This window comes from Gopherus flavomarginatus, chromosome 15 (genome assembly GCF_025201925.1).
Source record: "Gopherus flavomarginatus isolate rGopFla2 chromosome 15, rGopFla2.mat.asm, whole genome shotgun sequence".
In the NCBI taxonomy this organism is placed as follows: Eukaryota; Metazoa; Chordata; order Testudines; family Testudinidae; genus Gopherus; species Gopherus flavomarginatus.
The window spans coordinates 30,589,254-30,612,168 of NC_066631.1; the positions used below are offsets into that span (position 1 = coordinate 30,589,254).

The following is a 22,915-nucleotide window of genomic DNA, read 5'->3' on the forward strand; positions in this document are numbered from 1 at the left end:
GGCAAACCTTTTCTCTAAACCAGATCTCCTTGATAACAAGAAACCCAGCTGGGAAAATCCTGAAGAGTGATGGGAGGGAAGTGGATTTAGGTTTAAATGTGACACAGGATAGAGTTCCAACCAGTGGTTCTCCCCATGGCTACAGGGACATCCAGGCATGGCAATCCAAGCAGCTCCACTTTGTGGAATGCTCACATGCGCTGTAACAGAGACAAGGAGGTAGAAGACTGGGTACTGGGAATTGTTGTGCTTCCAAAGGCAGCGGTTCTGTTGGGTCTGTTGTGCCCTCAGCTGAAGCTGAACCACGTCTGCAATGGTGTAACTAACATTTAAGCAGGCGGTGCAGATGTGGAAGAATAAGCAACTTTGGGGCTTACCAATGGCATAGTCATAGGGGAGTTGGGAGCACAACCCACTTAATAAATGTTGTTGCCAAACTAGCATGGGGCGGGGGGGGGGGCTAGATGACCTCTTGAGGTCCCGTTCTGTCCTACGTCTCTGTGATTCTATTACAATCAGGCTTCCGCTCAGACTAAAATTTTGTGTATACCTCAGACACATTTAAGGGCCAATCCAGCTCTCATTGCAGAAAGATTCTTACTGCCTTCAATGGGGATTGGATCGAGCCCATTATTAAGACCTAGACAGTACAGGCTTTTACGGAGGTGCCGGTTTGTGTACAGCTGCTATGGCAGGAGGACACGACCCATAGACGGTGGATTAGGTGTGTTCTCCACACCCTGTGGTGAGCTTTGGCCAGTGTGTACAACTCTTAGGGAAGAGAAGCAGGGGAGCAGTTTAAACAGTGATGGCAGCTTTTCTCTTCCCTGTCTCTTAGTTGGTTTGGTAAGTAACAGTAAAGCTGAACAGCAGTCTAATGTCCCTTTGTGTGCTCCGTAGGACTATGGCTCTGATGACATACATACTGAATCCGCTTGCTGGTCTTGTATGGCTTTCTCTGGTCGAATACACACTGCTAGACGCTAGAGGATACAAGGAAAGAAAAAGCCAGAGATTACCTACAGCTCTGGTGGCTAATGTAACTGGTGCCATGTTGGGACAAAAGCTGGGCAGTTTCTGTGCCTCTCTCACATGCCATTGAAATGCCAGAAGCCTGGGTACATCCTTGTGATTCTCACGTGGTTGATGGCACCATAGTGCCTGCTGCAGTTTAAGCCAATCACAAATGATGGCACGACAGCTCAGCGGGTGCATTGTGCTCTCAAGTTAATGCTGACATGCCTCTCTTCTGTCAGGACGGCCCCTGATGTAATTGTGCCTGGGGTGCGGGAGCCCTGTGGCTGGGAGATGGGGTCTTTCCCTCAGCTGAGGAGAAGTGAGGGACTTTGGAACCTACTGAGCTGCTCTCAGATTGGTCACTACAGTATGATGTGGGATTGAAGCCTGTTAGGGGAACTGCTTGTCCTCATGGTTTTAGAAAGATTCAGGCTAATACAATATAAACCCAGTGGGCCAAGTTCACTCATTAAAGTCAATGGGGTACACCAGGGAGGAGTTCTGGCCATTGTAGACTATTAGATCCATATTCCAGATGTGGCCCCATGGTCCCCTAGCCAGGCCTCGAGAAAGGCTTTGAAATGACTGTTGCTGATCTAGCCTGGGCCAGTTTAAAACCAGTTCATCTGTCATGATATAATTGCCACATTAACACTGTCACTAGGGGATGAGCAGAACTTTTCTACAGAGCTTCCAGACCCTGCCGGCCTGTTGAAGACTTGACCCCTTTCAAGTCTTTCAAAATGTGCTGCACCAAACACTGGCTCCCACAATATCTGGCCCACACAGGATTGTGATGCGTGACACTCAGCTCTGACCTGCTTAAGGGATCCAGGAGTCCAGACCAGCTTATACACCATGTAGAAAGGGATACAGATGAAAGACGATGCTCCTATTAGGTACCCCACTGAGATACTCCACTCGGGATAGCGATAGTCAAACAGCATGAGCAGCGGCTGGTCCAGGAGAGAGCTGACTATTATAAACTGTTAACAGATAACACAACCAACGTCAGGTGAGCACATTCACGGAACAGCGCGACAAGTCACGTGCTCCGCAACAACTCCTCAGCCAGTTTCAGTGGATTCACACCAGGGATGAATCTGGCCTGGTGTCTGTTGTGAAAAGGGAACTGGTTAATTAGGGAAATGTCAGAAAAGGACAAGGCTACTCCTATGACATGTGCCACTGCACTGCATCACATGATGTGACAAATCGTCTGTACGATGAAAAGCTAAAAAGGCCAGTGGTTAGGCAGACTCCTTTCAGGCCAGCTAGGACTCCTGCACCCTTCCACCAGCAAGTCATGGGACCTTCTGCAGTGCAAGGTACTATGCCAGCTCCTCCAGCACACGGGAGTACATTCATCCCTGGTGTAACCTCAGTGAATTCCCAGGGGATCAGTTATTTAGCCCTCGGCTTTATGAGTTTAATGTCTTTTAGGTACATTTGTAAATGGGTTTAGTAATAGGAAGGTCCTCTGCTGGCAATCCTGGAGACGGACTCACTATCTTTCTCTCCAGAACTGCTCCAGGCCAGGCAGCAGCAGTGCCAGCTTCCTCATTCTGCCCTACCCATGTGCCTCCTCCCTGATGTAAGAAGAGTTCAGTCTCCAGGGTCAATTCAGCCAATGGCCTCTCTGCCTGCACTGCCAATAAAGGTGCCAGCTGTGAGGCTGGTTTTGTGATGTGGCCATCTGTCCACCAGGAACTTGACTGAGGCCAGACTTATCCCATTCAGACTGCCCCGGGAGTGTCTTTACCGGGCCTGCATTTCAGTATCCGTCCCCTGTGCCACTCCCCCAGGAATGTTAATAGATGGGTGGCATTTTGTACACAAGCTTCATGCAGCCTGGTGGGAGCTCAGCAACTACAACTCGGGTGCTCTGCAGACTGTCAGTGTCTCCTATTAAAGGAGACTGAATTTAGAAATTATAGTTCATTAGTGTTTGCTGCTGGAGGAGAAGCTGTGATTTCAGTGTGATACTTTGCTACTTATAATGTGAACAGATACTGCTGTATTAATGGCACTATCAGAACATTCACTGCAAACTCTCTCTTTCTCACACACACACACGCACGCCTTGGAAGTCTAGGAGTTTGTTTAAAACTTCCAAGGGCAAGAAAGGAAAATAAAATGCAGACTGGAGGGGCAGTAGCGTTTGGGAGAATTTAGAAAGCTGGTGTGGTGGTAGATCACACTGTGATAAAAAGCCATTTAAAACAGCATCACTAGGTTTTTTCCTCCTGGAATTATTTGTTCATGATTATACTAGCATCACCTTGAACTAGCCCTCCAATTAAATCAAATCAGTGTACAACATCTCACCAATCCCACTGTAAGTAAAAGTTTATTGTGCAGCCTAATGTGATGCTCTTATTTCTCTACTATTTGTAATCTAATCTTCAAAGGCCAATCTGGATTTTAAACTGACATTTCCCAGAATTATATTCCTAACACTGATCCAGTTTGTTTGTGGGGTTTCATTAGATGAAGAAAACTGCACTCCAGTCACATGTCTGATTGGTATAACTAAATCATTTTCCTTCTGCCTTGATGACAACCTAGAATCTCAACGTGCTTAAAACATTAATTAATCCTCAAAATCCCTCTCCCTGTGCAAAGTAGGTAATATGAATATCCTCCTTGTTTTACAGATGGGGCATTCTTTGAAGTCCAGTGAAAGGTTAGCACTTCAAAGGTGATGGATCCAGTACAAAGCATAGCACTGGAGTTGCATTTAAAATAGCAAACTTGGCAGGTTAAGCCATAGTACATTGCAGTCTATAGTGTCAACAGCTTTATTTTATAAGGGGGACATGATAGGGTCAAATTAATTGCTGGTGTAAGCAGACATGATTGTGTTGACTTTAATTGAATTGCAGCTGCCAGCTGTGAGCTTGGCCCATGGTACATAGACTCTTATGAGCCTGAGCATATACTATATGGCCTTTTCTTTGACAAATACACAGTCTCAGTGAGTACAGACACCATGTCATGCTCCCTTTTCAATTTAAGAGTTTCCTATTGATTTCTTGCTACCACAAACAAAGGGGAGACCTTCCATAAGCAGTCTTTCTCCCTGACACATCCAAGTGGTCTTCTCTGTCACCATGAACTGGACAGGAAACTGTGCATGGGCATCTCTGGGTCACAGGCTCAGTCAGGATGCATGCCAGAGCTCCAGCAAGCCAGAGAGGGACTTTCTTGATAGAAGGTTAAAGGAAAGTTGTAAATTTAATTTTTTGCTTAGGACAAATATACTCACTGCTAAAAAGGCAGGGCTGATGGCAACCCAACAGACCTTCCAGAATGTCCCTGGGGTGAAGCCCAGCATAGCTTTGACATCATCACAGAACCTCTGAATTCCTGTATGGGGGGCAGGAAAATCACAGACATGGTGTCACTGTCACAGCAGGGAGCAATCAGGCAGCACATGCGGAGCAGAGGACTTATTCAGAAAGAATTTCATGAAAGTGCTGGGAACTGCTCCACATATAGGTGGCCATTGTTGGCCCCAGCCATTGACCAATTCATGCACATATAAACATTTATACATGAGTTGTCCATTGAAGTCACTGGAACTTGTATGCATAAGGTAAAGCACCCGTGTAAGTCTTTGCAGGATCATGACTGTAGGTTATTCTGGTGCATAATATAAGCCTAGTGATGGAGAGGGATTTTTTTCTCCTTACCATAAAACCACGACACAGCTATTGCTTCCAGTAACACCACCGCCAGAATTGAGCAGCCAGCACCAAACTCCTCCAACAGTTTGACAACATATGCTCCACCCTGGAATGACAAACACAAGCAGGCTGTGATTGTAACAGCTCTTACATGGGAAGTGCAATGCTGAACTTTAGCTACTTCTGTTGCACTAGTTTTCTCAAGCATTCTGTTCACACTGACACCAACAAGCCCCATGTGGTCCTTGGGCAGGAAGGGGTTGAGAAGAAAGTGAAGGAGACTTTTTTCTCTCCCTCTAGGTATGGGCTCGGGTGCCAGTCATGGAGTTGACTGATTGAGGGAGTCAGTAAAGGGAATCTGCTGGGAGAAGTTAAGAGGAGCTAGATGTGAAACAAGGGAGAGAAGAGTTCTGTTACACCCCCGCCCCTCACGTAACAGGAACATACCAACAAAGCAGGATGGGCTCTGAAAAGGAAAACAGGGACACTTCAGATGACTAGAATGTTTTGAATGTGTCAGCAAAATAGCCAGCTGATCAAGCTTATTTGGACTTTCTCAAAGCCTTTGACTAAGTCCCACACTCAAGGAAACTAATTAGTTTTGGGCTGAGGGGTACAGCTATGTTATGAACCGGCTAAAAGACATGAACAAAACCAACAGCAATAAATGACCCATAGTGATTCCCTCAGGTTTGGGCTAGGACTGTTGTTTAGTATGTTTTTTAATGATCTGGTACATGGCATAGAAAGCAAGGTATCAAAATTTGCAAGTGACTCAAAATTAGCCAAGCCAGTTGAGGGCAGAGAAGGTTGTGAAGAACTCCAGAGAGATCTTCCCAAGCCAGGTAACTGGGTTTTGCAGATGAAATTCAATGTTGACAAATTCAAAGTCATTCTGATTGGAGAAGATTATCTGAACTGGGCTCTATGTTCGTTGTAGCCAGTTTTCATGGCTGAACTTCTTACAAAGCCTGTGATGTTGGGCCTGCAGAAGGAGGAGGTAGCATCTAATGTGGCTCAGGCTTACTCACGTGCGTAAGGGTGGTTAGAGAGCCTAGAAAGCATATGGTGATGAGGCCAAGTACGAACAGCTCCCTTTGCTTTGCTAGGATGTGAGGGTATTCGTCCATTACCGCTGTGATCACCGCTTCTAGGCCTCCAAACTGCAAAAGCAGCCAGATAAGACATTTGGGTGAGCCAGAAAAATGAAGCACAGGGTGAAATTCTGCTCTTGGTGCAATCCCATTAATGTGTATGTTGGTTCATTAGCTTCATTGGTCTTTTTTGTGATTTACACCCATGTAACGGAGAGCAACATTTACCCCTTCCCCAGGGTTTGATTTACAATTTCCTGCACAGATGTTATCAACTGTGGGGAATGTGGTTTACCATGGTTCACCGTGGTTTATTTTCACATTTTTTTAAAAATCATGAAATCTCATAATAAATGTTCAAATGAAATGATATTTATAGAACATGAAAACCTTTTTTTGGGTGAAAACGTTTACACTTTTGTTTGTTCTCATTTTCCTAACTGACTCTACCAAAGCTCGAGTTCTTCTAGTGTCTTGGGGGCTTGTAAGGAACATTGATAGGCCAAGTAACACCAAATAGCAATGGGGCCTGATCCTGAGACATGCTGAGCATGCGTTGCTCCCACAGCTTGCAGGGAGTATTGCTCAAGACCCAGTCCTAGTTCTTTTGAAGCCAGTATTCTACTCACGTGGACTTTGGGGGAAGCAGGATCAGGCCCTTACTGAACAGAGAGGAATCAAAGACATGCTGAGTTCATCCATACCTGGGTCATATTTAGAGAGGTACAGACGGCATATTCTTTGTTACCATTCCTGTTCCCCTCACCTGTGCACTCCCCCCCCCCCAATTTTGAATGATATATAGCAATGACCAAAAGTCCCACCCCAAAGTAACCCTTCTGGGAGCGAGGGGCCTGGAACGTACAATCATGACTTTCTTGGACCATTTTGCTCTCGCCCCATAGAGAAATCAAAGTACCTACCGTGCTGTCCAACCCCAGAGTGATCATCATGAGGAAGAATATGATGGCGAAGAAGGTAGAACCCACCATATTTGCGATGGCCTCAGGGTAGGTTATAAAAAGGAGACTCGGACCTAGAAGGGAATATCAGGTTATTTCCTTCCCTCCGGTTGCTATGAAAATAGTCTGTGTTATGAAAGCCCCAGGGCATCTGCCTTCTGCTCATGATGATTTTCTTCCCATGCCAGAAAAACATTTAGGTGGAGATTTTCAAAGGCATGAGTGGCAGATAAATGTCTGTGAAAATCTTGCCCTTACTCGTCCCTGCCAGGTGTTACCAGTCTGAGATTTCCCTTCCTGGATTGCCGGGGATTCCATCCCCTCCTTTGGCAGGTTATTCCACTGCCCAATTGACCTCGCTCTTGATTAGTCTAATCATTTCACCTTTGGCCATTACTGTCTCTGTAGTCACCACCCCATGTTTGTTAGCTGGCAGAGGACATATTCTGCCCCCACTTGCAGCTGTGTGACTCCAGTGCTTTGACACTTCTAGGAAAGCTCCAACCTGAGTCGTGGTCTGGAATCTAAACATTCATAGACTCATAGACTCTAGGACTGGAAGGGACCTCGAGAGGTCATCAAGTCCAGTCCCCTGCCATCATGGCAGGACCAAATACTGTCTAGACCATCCCTAACTGACATTTATCTAACCTACTCAAATATCTCCAGAGATGGAGATTCCACAGCTTCCCTAGGCAATCTATTCCAGTGTTTAACTACCCTGACAGTTAGGAACTTTTTCCTAATGTCCAACCTAAATCTCCCTTGCTGCAGTTTAAGCCCATTGCTTCTTGTTCTATCATTGGAGGCTAAGGTGAACAAGTTTTCTCCCTCCTCCTGATGACACCCTTTTAGATACCTGAAAACTGCTATCATGTCCCCTCTCAGTCTTTTCTTTTCCAAACTAAACAAACCCAATTGTTTCAGCCTTCCTTCATAGGTCATGTTCTCAAGACCTTTAATCATTCTTGTTGCTCTTCTCTGGACCCTCTCCAATTTCTCCACATCTTTCTTGAAATACGGTGCCCAGAACTGGACACAATACTCCAGTTGAGGCCTAACCAGCGCAGAGTAAAGCGGAAGAATGACTTCTCGTGTCTTGTTTACAACACACCTGTTAATGCATCCCAGAATCACGTTTGCTTTTTTTGCAACAGTATCACACTGTTGACTCATATTAAGCTTGTGGTCCACTATGACCCCTAGATCACTTTCTGCCATACTCCTTCCTAGACAGTCTCTTCCCATTCTGTATGTGTGAAACTGATTGTTCCTTCCTAAGTGGAGCACTTTGCATTTATCTTTATTGAACTTCATCCTGTTTACCTCAGACCATTTCTCCAATTTGTCCAGATCATTTTGAATTTTGACCCTGTCCTCCAAAGCAGTTGCAATCCCTCCCAGTTTGGTATCGTCCGCAAACTTAATAAGCGTACTTTCTATGCCAACATCTAAATCGTTGATGAAGATATTGAACAGAGCCGGTCCCAAAACAGACCCCAGCAGAACCCCACTTGTTATACCTTTCCAGCAGGTTTGGGAGCCATTAATAACTACTCTCTGAGTACGGTTATCCAGCCAGTTATGCACCCACCTTATAGTAGCCCCATCTAAATTGTACTTTCCTAGTTTATCTATAAGAATATCATGCGAGACTGTATCAAATGCCTTACTAAAGTCTAGGTATATCACATCCACCGCTTCTCCCTTATCCACAAGGCTCGTTATCCTATCAAAGAATGCTATCAGATTAGTTTGACACGATTTGTTCTTTACAAATCCATGCTGGCTATTCCCTATCACCTTACCACCTTCCAAGTGTTGCAGATGATTTCTTTAATTACTTGCTCCATTATCTTCCCTGGCACAGAAGTTAAACTAACTGGTCTGTAGTTTCCTGGGTTGTTTTTATTTCCCTTTTTATAGATGGGCACTATATTTGCCCTTTTCCAGTCTTCTGGAATCTCCCCCGTCTCCCATGATTTCCCAAAGATAATAGCTAGAGGCTCAGATACCTCCTCTATTAACTCCTTGAGTATTCTAGGATGCATTTCATCAGGCCCTGGTGACTTGCAGGCATCTAACTTTTCTAAGTGATTTTTTACTTGCTCTTTTTTTATTTTATCTTCTAAACCTACCCTCTTCCCATAAGCATTCACTATATTAGACATTCCTTCAGACTTCTCAGTGAAGACCGAAACAAAGAAGTCATTAAGCATCTCTGCCATTTCCAAGTCTCCTGTTACTGTTTCCCCCTCCTCACTGAGCAGTGGGCCTACCCTGTCCTTGGTCTTCCTCTTGCTTCTAATGTATTGATAAAAAGTCTTCTCGTGATCACTGTACTGACACATATCATTTAAGCCCTGGAGGTTGGTGAGAATTGTCTTTCCTTACGATAGATGGGGACATCTGAGGCATAGAAAGGGGAAGTGACTTGCCCAGGGTCATACAGCGAAGAAAGGGACATAACTCAGATCTTGATGCTCTGTATGCTGGTTTCATCCCTGAGTCCCTAATGCATGGCTCCAGACAGGCAGCTTGCTGATGTCCAGAGCTGGCCAGGGCTAAGGGGAAGGGCTATTCCAAGGCTAACAGGTGTAAGGGAGGCAAACCTTTATCTTTTGCTACATCTTCCACCTCCACATCTCTCATTTCAGCCATGTAGCCCAGCACTGTGAAAATGACAAACCCTGACAGGAAGCTGGTCAGACAGTTCACCACGCTGGTGACTATGGCGTCTCTGGAAGGCAGAACGGGAGCAGGTGACTAGAAGGACAAGGTATTTCACAACCTGTTTTTGCATTTGCATTTCTAGCCCCAGTACCCAGAGGCCCAAAGCCTTCCCCTTATCCCCCTCCCCAAAGAAACCATAAAGAGTAGGAGCTGTAAACATGAGGTTCAGTTCGCTCACTTCATGAGGCACAAGAGGGATTCATTCCCATGCACCTGAGTGGCCAGGACCGCTGCTGCTTCCAGCTTTGGAGGCAGGATTCATCTTTGGGAAGGACAACTCTGCTTCCTTAGGAATGAACAAAGAGCCGGACACCAGGCATAAGCACCAGGGGGTAGAGCACCCACAGGCGTAAGTGCTGGGATTTGGATTGCATGTGGGGAGTCCAGTCTCTGGGACACTGACAACCAGCCAGGAGCCAGAGGCCTGCCCCTGCCTTGTGCAGAACGGAGTAGGCTTTACTCTGTCAGAGCTGGGATTAGCACTCCGGCGTGTCTGGCCTCTCCTCTTTCAGGAAAGTTCCCATAGATTGCACATCTGGGAGTTTGGATCCTGCAGTGACAATTGGTTTGAAGCAGCCCTCTGTCCAGGCAACAGCATGGTCTCCCCTGGTGCTGGGATGAGAGCACTGAGTGATTTGGGGCGGCTGGCCCTGCCTGTTGGGGGTGTTACTGATATGTGCAGAAACAGCATAGAAACCGGTTCTTTCTGGAAGGCAGAGACAGTTCTAAGACCCACCCATCTGAGCAATCCCATGAAAGCCCCCAGTGCCCTCTGGGAATCCTCTGGAAGGTGCCTGACTGCTTAGAAGCAGCATTCCCAGGCAGCAGAGCAGTGGCTGCTGATACCCTCCCCCCCAGTGCATGGGAGCAGGAGGGAAGCTGGAGAGGTTCCCATCCCACTGGTTGGGCTCACTGTCCTGCCAGATGTGGCTCGGGGCGCACTGAGTGATCACATAGGCCTGGCACTTTCAAGGGTATTTTTGCTCAGGCAGAGGCCCAGCCGCCCTTCTGCAGGGGCAATTTGTGCCTTCAAAACTTGCACCTGCACCTTTATACCCGGCAGAAATGAACTGGGGACCCCGTTCCAAGAACTTGCTCCTCTGGCTCTTCCATTTGCAGCGGAGGCAGTGAGGAGCCTAAGGACTAGAATTCTCACCTGCAAGCAAGAAGGGGGGACAAGGGGCAGGCCCACGGGAGGGAGTCTGCCCCGTGCTAGCCTGTGCAGAGATGTGGGGGAGTTTTCTGTGTGTTCTGCTGCACATGGGAGGCTCAGCTCACATCCCTGCTTCTGGCTGTTCTGCCAGGGCAGAGTCCGCGGTTTCTTACCGGTAACAGTTATTGTTGAAATGGTTGTAACTGGCGAGCGCGAGAAGAACACCAAATCCAGGGCCCAAGGAGAAAAAGATCTGGGCAGCAGCATCAACCCAAACCTGGCCAAACAAGCAAAGACGCTGGGTTAGAGGCAGGAGAATGGGTGGATCCCAGGAGCTGTGACCTGGCCAGGAAGCCCATCTCCCAAACACACACAGTCCGCCTCCCGCTCTCAGGGAGACAGCGGCATGAGGTGTGAATGTGGGCACAACAAATAGGTCAGCTCCCTTGCGTTCTCTCTGACCTCCAGGCCGTGTGTAATGGAGTGCAGCCCTAACCATCTGTTTCTGAAATTTGCCTTTTGCCTCATTTTGAAAGCACAGAAAAAATTCCAGGATGGCCAGGGTGCGTGTGGCACTGTGCCTTATTTGTGTGTCTGCTCTTCGCTGGGCCCGTCTGCACTGGGCAATTACATCACTCTGGAGCGTGGCCCAGAGGAGTGGTGGTAACTAACATGGTACACGCAACCGAGTATAGGCAGGGTATCATGTCAGCAGGTCGTGGTTAGCCCCAGGGAGCAACCAGCTTCTCTAGAGCTGAACGCTCCATGCTATATTCTTGTTTACACTGTGGCCCCTCTGCATCACTCTCGCAGTGCCAAAGGGTGTTACGTGTGTAAATGTAATAGATCCCATGCAGCTCAGGGACCGGCTTTAACACAATGTGAGGTCCCAGTGCAGACGAGCCCTGGGGTTGTGTGTCACGTTGGTGACCCCTATTTAAATATATTTTCCTGACTACTGTTTCTTGGATATGGTTCCCTTGCTTGCCCTTGCTCCCCAATTCCTCCTGAAAGGAGACCCCAGACACAGGGAGGATTTGGAGAGACAGCTCTTCTAGGGTGAAGGGAAGCAGGTGTACTTCCACGGGTAATTTAGCAGCAGAGAACTTGACAGTGACATCTAATTTAGCTGCAATCTAAGCAGAGAAATCAGGATGAGAGAAGGGATGAGGATGTGAAACTGCAGCGCACCCAAACTCTCTCCTGGCATCCAGCTCCAGTGGGGCTTGGCTCAGAGTTCCTGGAAAACGTGATGGCTGCAGCATGATTGGCCATGTATCTGTTATGAAAGGTTTTAATTGGAAAGTATATCCCTGATTACCTTTAATGAAAATTCTCAAGTGCAGCTCTGCAGTAATTACAGACAGGAAGTCTATTGTCAGGCCAGCTTTACAAAGATGGGGCGAAAACACAGCATAAATAACACTTGACGGCAAATGAGATGGGTGATTCAATTAAAGATTTACATTTCCAAGAGCTTGTCCAGTGCGCCTCTATTTTCTGAAGGAATAATGAACCCATTACTCTCTGGTTCTCAGGTCTGCGCTGGGAGTCTCTGCCAAATGAATCCGCAAGCACTGGCAGCTGGGAGGGTTGGGGTGGCATTTAAAGGCAGTTGCTTGCTGAGGTGGATACAGCAGATGTACCATCATGTTGGAGGATGGGAGATCCAGCAGGTGCAATTAATGTCACATTAAGCACATTTAACACTGCTGCTAGCGTCATCTCCCTGATTGGTTGCTCTGATCACATCAGCCCCTCCCTCTGAGTCCCCCCTTCTCTACCACATTGCTTACACGTCTTTGTCCTTGCCTTTAGACTGGGACAGTTCAGCCTACAAAAGAGGCGACTAAGGGAGGATATGATTGAGGTCTATAAAATCATGACTGGTGTGGGGAACGTGACTAGGGACGTGTTATTTACCCCTGCACATAACACAAGAACCAGGGGTCGCACAATGAAATTAGTAGGCAACAGCGTTAAAACAAACAAAAGGAAGTACTTCTTGACACAACGCACAGTCAAGCTGTGGAACTCTTTGCCAGGCGATGTTGTGAAGGTCAGAAGTAGAACTGGGTTCAAAAAAGAATTAGATAAGTTCATGGAGGATAGATCCCTCAATAGCTATTAACCAAGATGGTCAGGGATGCAACCCCATGCCATGGGTGTCCCTAAATCTCTGACTTCCAGAAGATGGGACTGGATGACAGGGGGTGGATCACTTGGTAATTGCCCTGTTCTGAAGAACCTGGAACCAGCCACTTTCAGAAGACAGGCTACTGAGCTAGATGGGTCATTGGTCTGGCCCAGCGTGGCCATTCTTATGTTCTTTAAGGCCCCCCATGACGTAGCCCCAGCCTGTAGCTCCAGCAGTGGAAGGGCAGTGTGGTTAGGCCGCCGTTACCATTATGTCACACTCAGAGCAGAGCGAGGCAATGTGGCAGAAGAAGGCCTGTGCCCAGTCAACACAACAGCCTCCAGCCTGGCTGGTGCTGGCAGAGATCCTACACCTCTGATTGTCCCTCATGTAGCCAAGACTGTTGAGTTTGGGCTGGCATGTGTGGCGTTTACTGTGTGTCTGTCCATGCTGGGATAGACAGGCAGAGGCCTGATGTCTCCAGGGCTGTCAAGCCAGCTCTGACGTCACATAAATGGTTTTAAATATAAAAATGAAATGGAGCATTGAGCCTGCCTCAGCATCCTCCAGGCTCTCGGGTGGCTCCTGTACGCATCACTAAATATAACAAACCACCAGCGGCAAGGAGTGCTCCTTAGCAGGTCAGAGCCTGTGATGGGCATCTGCTGGGTGTAACTTACAGCAGTGCTCATGAGCTTCTCCCAGTCAGGTCTGAGGTAGAAGACGATCCCTCTCCAAGCCCCTGGCAGAGTAGCTCCCCGAACCAGCAGTATGAGGAGGACAATATAAGGCAGCGTAGCTGTCACCCACACCACCTGAAAGGAGAGACCGGACAAGGGTTTCAGTGACAGGAGAGACGGACGCCGGCCACTCCTCTAGGTCACATCCAGCAAGAATTAATGCAGATATTTGCAGGGTTGTCACTGACGCTCTGTGTCAAACGGCCTCCCGTCTTTGTGTCTGAGCTGGTGAGAGACGAATGGAATTCAGTTTTAGTGGCCAATGTTTGGAATGATCGCTCAGCTGAGGGGTCAGAAAATGACTTTCCAAACCTCAGTGACATTGGATTCTGCCCCTGGCTCACTGATCAGTAGTGTGGTCAGCTTAGAATGGGTTTGCTCATTGCCTTTGGCAAATGTAGGAAAGAATTTCACGCCTCCCAGGTGCTGCTGTGCTGCTGAGAAAGGATGATACATACAGCTTGTGGGGGGACTTAGTAACAACTTTGGTAGGGAAATGACCTACCAAATGAGATGACCTCATTTAGTCTTTGCAAGACTGAGATCTTACATCTGTGCATTCCCAGGTGTGACCTGGGAGTAGGTGAGGGAAGTTTGCTGCTCAGGGGCTGTGCATGCACTGATCATTCAGATAGAACAGTCGGAACAGAGGTTGCCCTAATTGATCCTAACAACATTCTATGCTATGTGCTTATCTGGAGCCTGATTTGTGCTGAGTCCCCACTGACTCCAAGTGGGCACGCTGAACGAGCGAGCCAAAGCTTTCCACCAAATCTTGTGTCTGTGAAAAAGGCAGATTTGGCAACACCAAAATGTTGTGTCGGTTTGGCTGAATTGTTTCAGTTAAAAAACAGACACAGCTTCTGAGCAAGTCAAAATGTTTCAATTTTTCAATTCAAAATGACTTTTTGTTTTGACAGTTCCTTCAATTTTGTTGTTTTTTTAAAAATTAAAACAAAACCTTAAATGCTTGAAATCAAAACAAAACATTTCATTCAACCCTGCATGATTTTTTTCAGCCTTTTGATTCACTGAAAAATTCAAAACATTTCATTTTGGGATTGGAGTGAATTTTTTTTTTTACTTGCCATTGAACCGAAATATCAGTTATTTGCACAACTCTACTCACCACTGCTGGAAATCAGTTCAGGAGGTATTTTTTTTGTTCTGCTTCCCATTTATTCTGTTGTAGACTGTAGTATAGTGTACAGAGAGAACCTCGCTGTGGCGGCTGGCAAACAAGGAGTGCCCAGTTTCAAGGGCACCTTAAATTGTTGAAAGGAACTGTATTTAGCACTGAACAGGAGTGAGTAACATGGTTGGAAGCTTTGGGGGCAGTGAGAACATGAGGCAGACAGACTGCAGAAGAAAACCACCTGCATTTCTTATGGACTGTGCCATGATGGCAGAGCAGATATGAGTTACAATCTATTGGATGAATTTTGCCTGTTTTCCTTTATTTGCAGATTGCCAGGGATCGGATGCCAGAATTCTCACATGTGTTTATTATAGAAATAACTCCCAGATTTAATGTGTGAACAATCCTTGGGAGGCAGACCTTCGGCAATGTGCAATCCCCGCTCTGCCAGGGAGTCCCATTCATTACAGCAGATCACAAGTGCAGTGAGGTGCTTGCTTGTGAGATGCAGAGCGCTAGGGGTGTGTATCTACATGGCAGGCCATGAGGGTTAATGCACCAGGCTCTGTGTTAGCTGTATGATGCCTCTGCATTGAAATATGATGTTATTAATCATTCGGACGCTGACAGGAAGAACAGATGCGGGAGCCCTCCTTACCTTCCCTGAGGTTTTCACTCCTTTCCACAGGCTGAAGTAAACAATCGTGAAGAGGAGAAAAAGGCAGAGGAGAAGCTGCCAGCGGATCCCGCCAACATCATATAGGCCACTGGATTTCTGAATCTCAAGGACCTTCCTCCTGTGGCAAAAAATCCCTGGCGGCTTAGTCACTAATACAAGAAAGAGAGGGGAATGCTGAGCCATCGTCCCCTGGGAGACTGATGTAATGGTCAAATCTGACACCCTCCCTGTGCATGCACAGTCCATAATGCCCTTCCCCAGGAGGAACATTGCTGAGCTGTGACAGACCTGTAAGAACCATGGGTGAGACGGTTAGGCTGAAACCCGAGCACTGGGACTCCTACATGCTGCTCTTCACCCAGTCCTGGCTCACTATGTATAAGAGCCTCGGGTTGGCAAATCACGTAACCGGTCTATGCCTCAGGTTCCCTGTATGTGAAATGTGGGTAATACTATTTACCCACCGCATGGAGCAGAAGGAGCCATGTTCATAAATCTTGCTGAGAGTCCCAAGTGAAAATATAAAGCAGTGTTATTATGTGTGCGCCTGAAATGGAAATGCCAAGTATCATTCCTTCTGCTACTCTGCATAGCAGGCCCTCGTGCTGAGGCGCTGTGGTGATTGGATGCCAATGAGCGAGAGATTTCCCCCTAGCCCAGTCACATAATCCACTTACATGCACTTACATATAAAACTCTTCCGCTGGCGACTTGGAGAAGGTGGTCCAAGTCACATTGCTCTTTCCAAAGTAGTTGGTGCAGTTGGGGGTGTTCCAGGGATTGTCACAGCTTGTCCAGGGCAGGGTACCAGTGAAGGAGGAGTAGAAATAGTACAGGGCCCAGGCGATGATGGTGTTGTAGTAGAAGGAGACGTACAGGGCGATGATGCAAATAGCAAAGCCAATGCCTGTGTGGAGAGAAGGGCAAGATCTTTAGAGGAGCACATCATGGGATTCCTGGGAGCCAGGCAGTCCATGTGTATTGGTTCTCTTCCACATCAGTCATGGCATCCCTGCATAACTCCATGGCACTAAGTGAAAGCTGTACACAGAGCGCTGGATTCCAGGGATCGGGGCTTTATTCCCAGGCACTGCTAGTAGCGTTAGTTGTGTCAGGCCAGTTAATCTGGGATGAATTTGCCCTGTTGTGACATCTACCTTATTTCTGTGGTTTTCCATATTTTGGACACTGCTGCTTTAAGAGGAGCAAGGGAAAAGGTTGTGGAAAGGGGAAGAGGTCCCGGGAGTGGGGTCAGGGAGCTGGGGAGCTTGGACAGCTGTGTGCTGCAAGGCTCTGTGTGCAGGGAGGGAGGGAGAGTTGCGACATGGAAGAGGCATTATCTGTGAGCTATAATATTACTGCAAATTCATCTCACAAGGGATGACAACGTACCTACCTGCAGCTGGACTCTCATTTACCTTAATTTCTCTCAGTTTGGCAAAGCAGAGGACGCAACCCATTAATGCTAAATGAATGTTGAGTTTCCAGGGTGAGGGCAGAGTGTCTTACCTTTAAAGATGGGACAGATGCGTTTCCAGATGGAGATAGCTCCTGTCCTGTGAAACTGTCCCAGGGCCAGCTCCATGTAGAAGAGAGGTACTCCTCCAAAGATGGCCATCAGCGTGTAAGGAATGAGAAAGGCCCCTGCAGCGAGAGAGGCAAAGCCACCACAGAACATCATGGCATCCACAGCAGCAAAGGCAGACTCACAAGCCAGCCAGATGAGTTGGGAATATCTATTTGAAACAGCATGTCCAGGTTCCAGGACTGAGTCACCGATCCTGCCCCTCTCTGACCACGGGGTAGGCACCTGAGCTCAGATCCTGGCCCTACTGTAGTCCATGGGAGTTTTCCCATTGACTTCAGCAGAGCCAGGATTTCAACCCGAAGTTGCAGCTGTGGTTTTCCTGCTACCCCACTGATACAGGACTGGGTGCACAAGCGCTCTGCACCCCTCATAGAAGCACTGGAAGAAACCTCTTCCTACAGAGCCCACCTCAGCATCCCAATGCTGACAACAAGGGACCCATGTAAGTAGCAGACCCGCCTGCAGACAAGTAGGTACGTACCGATCCCACAGCTCCCCAGGGACTTGAGGTTGGTGGAGTTACACTAAAGGTGGATTTGGCCCATCCTCCGTGCAATATGTGGGAATGTAGATGAGAGATCGTTACTGAGTGGGCTCCGTGTCTGTGAGACATACTGCAAATTCTCGACAACACTGGGTACATGCGTGTGTGTAATGGAGCCAATGGATCAACGTTTTCTCCCTATGAGCTGTGGTAACGCACTGTCTTTTATGAGTGCTTGGATGTTCTGAAGCTCGTGTGCGATGGAGTCATTACCTGTACATAAAGGGGCCCCTTTTAGCCAGGAACAGATGGATTGGCTGTAACACTGGCCAGTGCAGATGATCAGAAGGGAGAGAATAAGATATTAAGCACCTTTCAGGTTTTAAAGGCTCTACATAGAAAATCCAAATGAATATGTATCATCACTCAATGAACTCAATAATTAATGCTGTAATTTGCATTATTCATAACGATGCAGTAATTACTCGGGCTAGACTTGTGCCCGCTGGATTCTTTCTAACTGGAATAGCTCTCTCTATTCATCAGATTACCCTTCTGGGATTAGTTAATTTGCCCCCCACGGCTCCTCTCTCTGAAAGTCCTATACCTGAGGAAAGGGCTGTTTTATACTATCCAGTGCACATGTGGGATTTTCCTTTGGATGAATGGCCACTGGCAAGGGGTCAGGTAGGGAGATGTGGGCATCACCAGAGCTCCTGTGAATGTGAGCAAGGAACATTTGACTCGTTCAGCTCAGGAAGGTACGTGACTAGGCGGGGATGAACCTGCAAAGGTGTTGGGTTCCTGTTTGCATCAGCATCCAGAAATCTGGGTACTTCTTGGAACTATCCAAGCCTCCTGCAACTGCAGACTCAGTCTGGGAATCCAAGAACAGCCTTTCACCATAGTAATTTGGTTCTGGCCTGGTCTATAAAACAAGGACTCACTAAACACATTTTCCAAGACATCACCGTCACACTGACCCCCGGAAAGCCAGAGGACAAGGGCAAAGATGCCTGCTCAGCAGCTGAAAGGCTGCACTGGTGTCAGATCCATGCAAGTGAAGGCACTGAAGGAAAGTGACCTGGATCCCAAGGGAATTCATGGCTATTCATCCCCAGCATCGCCCCACTTCAAGCTGGCTTGAGCTACCGCAGCAGCCAGCAACAGGGACGGTGTTGTGCTAGATGTCTGTACAGCCCCAAGCGCAACGGGGCCTGACCCTGAGCACAACTGTAATGTAAAGCATAGCGGTGGTAACATGACGTTGCAGATGTAACCGATGATGCTGGGTCTCAAGGGGGAGGAGAATGGAAGAATTGTTCTGAATTCTTCAATTACAATCAGAACAGGCATTGCCATGTGGGCACTAGTGCAGATGGGATATAGAGCTTGGTTGTTATTGGCACAGCCCAGAGTGAGGGGCAGGGCGGAGCTGTGCTGAGCAGGGGAAGCAAAGGGAAGCATTGCACCTTGCAGATACAGAATGCCACCCATAGCTTCCAGGCCTGCAAAGGCTGAACCTGTGCAGGATGCAGCTTATTACTCCCCAGGAGGGTGTCCAGAGGGGAAGGGGAGCTCTGGCTCCATCCCTTTTTGGAGCTCTGTGCGCAGGAACGTGAGCTTATAGATTCCCTCATGGGGTCAAAAGCCTGACTCCAAAACTCAGTGGCATCAGGCAAGGGCAAGAGAACGGGAAAGTGAAACGGTTTGAAAGAGGAAAGCTGCCAGCCTGCACTGTGCACAGCAGAAAGCCAACAACCAGCACCCTGACAAAGTACACGGCAGCCCCACACTTCTTTCAGCTCCACTTGGGAACCTGGGGAAGGATGCTTCAAAACCACGCTCTCTCTTTTGACCATGTCCTTTCAAGCATGAGCAAACTGCGACAACTGAGCAGGAACAAACTGGCATCCCGTGCCCAAACACTAGCACCCGCTGCCACGGCACCCTTTCCCAGCAGGATTTCTGACCACAGAGTTCACACACTAGTCACTAAAGCTGCACCATCAGCCCCAGCGGTGTCAGAGTGTCCATTAGGCCAAAGGGGGATGAGGCTGTTTAATGACTGGCTGTTTTCAATGACTGTAACTCCACCCTTTACAGCGGTAGATTGGAGACGCACAAACAATCCTGTGTACAATGGTGTCCGTAGCCTCTGTTTGCCAGAAGCTGGGAATGGGCGACAGGGGATGGATCACGTGATGATTTCCTGGTCTGTTCATTCCCTCTGGGGCACCTGGTGTTGGCCACTGTTTGAAGACAGGATGCTGAGCTAGATGGACCTTTGGTCTGACCCAGTATGGCCACTTTTGTATTCTTATGTTTTTATGTACAACTGGAACCCCAGAGCACTTCTTAAAGCAACTAGAAACTAGGCTAACCAGCCTGTTGCTTGAAATATGTATTTGATAACCTGCCAGGAGCAGTAAACCCCCCAACAAGTAGTGCTGCAGCAATTCATGTGCATCATACTGGAAGTCAGCAGAAATAGTTGCATGAAATGCAAACAGAGGCATAGAATGATTGACGATAGTCTCTCTATCCTGCTCTTTATAAAATCTGATAATTTGCCAAGGAAGAAAACAAATGCTGCGCAACTCTGTGCAAGGAAAGCAAAGGCTGCAAACTCCTGAATGAAACAAGACTGTGCTAGCTGACATTGCTAGTCGTTACTTTCAGGGAGTGTTTTAAATGTTAATAAAAAAAGAAAAGTGTTCATAGTGGACAGAATTTAAAAGTTTCCTCTTACTTTGCAGGTAACTTGCAGCCCACAACTGTAACAACTTATACAACACTCAATTTTCTTGAGGGAGAGAAGCCCAGAAACTGGCTTTTATGAAAGCAGAGGGTTGGTCTTGGAAGGAGAGCTTAGAAAATGGACTTTTCATGAGACTGCAAATAGTTCTGTAAGTTCTATTGTATGACAAAAGCAGAATGTCTAGGGGGAAGGAAAGCCAGTTAAAACACAATTACTTTTATTAATGTATATTAGGAGCATAAATGACGAACCAATCATATCTGATGTGTGCTCTCTCTCTCTCTCTACTTCTCCCTGTGTGCCATTTCCTCTTCTTTCCTTTATTTATGACACCCTGTGATTGTTTTGACAGTTTTATTAAATGGCTTTTACATTTATATTTACTTGGCACATTTAAGGAAAATATGCTCAGGCCAAGTTGACTAGCTAGGAGCTGATGGCTGCCCTCAGTTTCATGGGGGTTAATCGAGAATAACTCCATGGACTTCAGTGTAGATATTTTGGATCTACATGGCTGAAACTAAGATCAGAATCCAGTCTGCAGTGTGTAGCATGGCATTAATTATTTTTTTCTAATTTGCCATGCGTTAAGGTGTGATACCCAAATGCCCATGGCTTTTGGCAATTGAATCCACTGTGCCTTTTGCAAACAACACAAAGTCTTCATTTCCACATTTTCACTTTCTTAAAAAGGATTTTTCTACCCTTGTTTATTTAAAACAGTTTGTTTGCTCATCAGTTGCTGGAAACCTGTTCTAAAATCAGGATTCTGATTTGTCTTGAACTTTCAGGTAATTATTTCTATCAGGAAGAAATAATTGGAATGTTTAATTGATTGGTTGAACTACTAAAGTCTGGTTTATTTAGTTCTGAAGGCTAGTACCAAGGACAGCTCCTTAAGGAGCACTTTGCCTTTATTTTTCAAGCCCATAACTGTGCTAGCCCTACACCTGTAATCCTGCACAGTAATCGTAAAGCAGGGATGTTTTGGACATTTGAAATGATGATCTTAAAATGTAAGCCATCCCAAGTGTGTAAGCCATCCCAAGTGATCAGTTTCACAAACTGGGAAGACTGCAAAGTTAGCAACAATCACACAGGATTTGATCTTTTTGGTCCCATTCGTCATTTTTCGTTTTCTTTTTTAAAAACTTGTATATTAATCATAAAAATTGCACTTCGCCTCCCATATTCATAAATTCACACCTCTAATCTCATGAGGATCAGCATTGCTGGAAAGATATTTAAAATAAGAACCGGTAAAACAGAAAAGAGAGACAAATCCCAGCAGAAGTTTTGTCATTCACCGAACTTTCTGGGTTCATAATAAACTCTGTAAGAACCAGCTAAACAAAAGAAAGAAATAATAATTTTTTAAAAATTGAAAAATAAAAAGCCACTTTATTTTCTTTAGAAGAGAATTAAAAAAGTAAAGCTGTGTCCTTACCCCCTCCATTCTGATAACAGATATATGGGAACCTCCAGACGTTGCCCAAATCTACAGCAAATCCAATCACTGATAAAAGGAAATCCATTTTTTTGCTCCACTTGTCCCGGGAATCCGTTTGGGTCGTGAGCAACACAGGGTTGGCAGTGTGGCTGGGGTTTGTTTGTGTAGCCTGCCTGGGAAGGCTATCTGCTTGAACTGGAGAGTTCTGCTCTGACATTTTGCCTCTGATGCAAATCCTGCAGGATTCAAGCTGAAGAAGTTTGAGAAGGGAAGGATTTATTATTGCTCATGCCAGCTCCAAGGAGGGGAGTGTCACACTGACTGGGCTTCTCCACCTCCAGCCTGGAAATCCACACCAGGAGAGAGGATCCATAAGAAAGACCCATCCTTTGATCAAAGGCAAGAGGGAGAGCGGAAAAAGCATTTCATTTAGAGCATAGCATTGAAATGCTGGGACCCTTTATAGTGCTGGTTTTTTAACAGGTTCTCTTTGTAGAGGTTTGATATCAGTACAGGCGTACACTGTGCTCTTGTGCAGGGTGAAGCTGTTACAAGGCAGAGCGTGAGATTTATCATCATCATTCCTGCTAGTTTAGGTTGATTTGGAACAATTCAGGTTAAGTGAAAATGTATTCTCATGTTGCTAGCCTGACCACTGCATCCTACATTCAGTTGCTTCTGATTATATCATGGGTAGGGCTGGCGTGGCAGGTTCCGTAAAGACCGTGGATTGATGTATCTATACATAGACATAGCATTACTTCTCATCAGAAGCAGCAGTTCTGTTTTGCTCTCACACTGTCTGATAAACAGTCATGGCTTCATTCTTTGTAGATTTTGTTAGAAAGCCACAGTCTCCTTACATTACTAATAATGGACACATTATAATGACTTCAAAGACTCTACAATTCAATCTTCCAGGGGAAATCTGTCCTAAGTTATGACTGACTTATTTTAAAACGACTAGTCATTTTACTAGGTAGGCTGCAAAAGGTACAAATAAACTCACCCAAAACGCACTGTGTTTACTCAGATTATGAAAAAAACATGGCACCATTATAAACCAGCAGGTGTGTATGTGTTTCCAGTTCTTATAGTGAACTTTCAGAATTCTCTATTGGCATTATCCTTTAAGAGTCTGTCTAGGTTTACATTTTCCCTATTTCTTTGTGTAGCAAAGGGCTATGGGCTGCCCCCAATAAACCATCTGAAAGCAAAATAAGTTTTTTGCAGAGCAAATGTTATTAGGAAAGGGATTGCACTATAATAAAAGGTCATTACACTTTTTGC

The 22,915-nt window shown here is 46.5% G+C and overlaps 1 protein-coding gene across 1 annotated transcript; it reads right to left on the bottom strand.

The window, feature by feature from the left end:
• Positions 1-191: 191 nt before the first annotated feature.
• Positions 192-21,842, bottom strand: LOC127034982 (sodium-dependent serotonin transporter-like). The gene is made up of 14 exons (XM_050924388.1): positions 21,623-21,842; positions 16,852-16,986; positions 16,030-16,249; positions 15,322-15,460; positions 13,466-13,600; positions 10,822-10,925; positions 9,375-9,502; positions 6,724-6,836; positions 5,738-5,869; positions 4,713-4,812; positions 4,286-4,386; positions 1,836-2,003; positions 927-983; positions 192-200 (listed from the first exon to the last, which is right to left on the bottom strand). The coding sequence occupies exons 1-14, from the start codon at positions 21,840-21,842 to the stop codon at positions 192-194; spliced, it is 1,761 nt and encodes a 586-aa protein (XP_050780345.1).
• Positions 21,843-22,915: the final 1,073 nt, after the last annotated feature.

Coding starts and splice junctions, on each gene's coding strand:
- LOC127034982 (XM_050924388.1), bottom strand. CDS start 21,842: ATGTCAGAGCAGAACTCTCCAGTTCAAGCAGATAGCCTTCCCAGGCAG. Junction 16,987..21,622: donor CTGTTATCAGAATGGAGGGG/GTAAGGACACAG, acceptor CTCTCGCTGCAG/GGGCCTTTCTCATTCCTTAC. Junction 5,870..6,723: donor CTCTGGGGTTGGACAGCACG/GTAGGTACTTTG, acceptor CTGCTTTTGCAG/TTTGGAGGCCTAGAAGCGGT.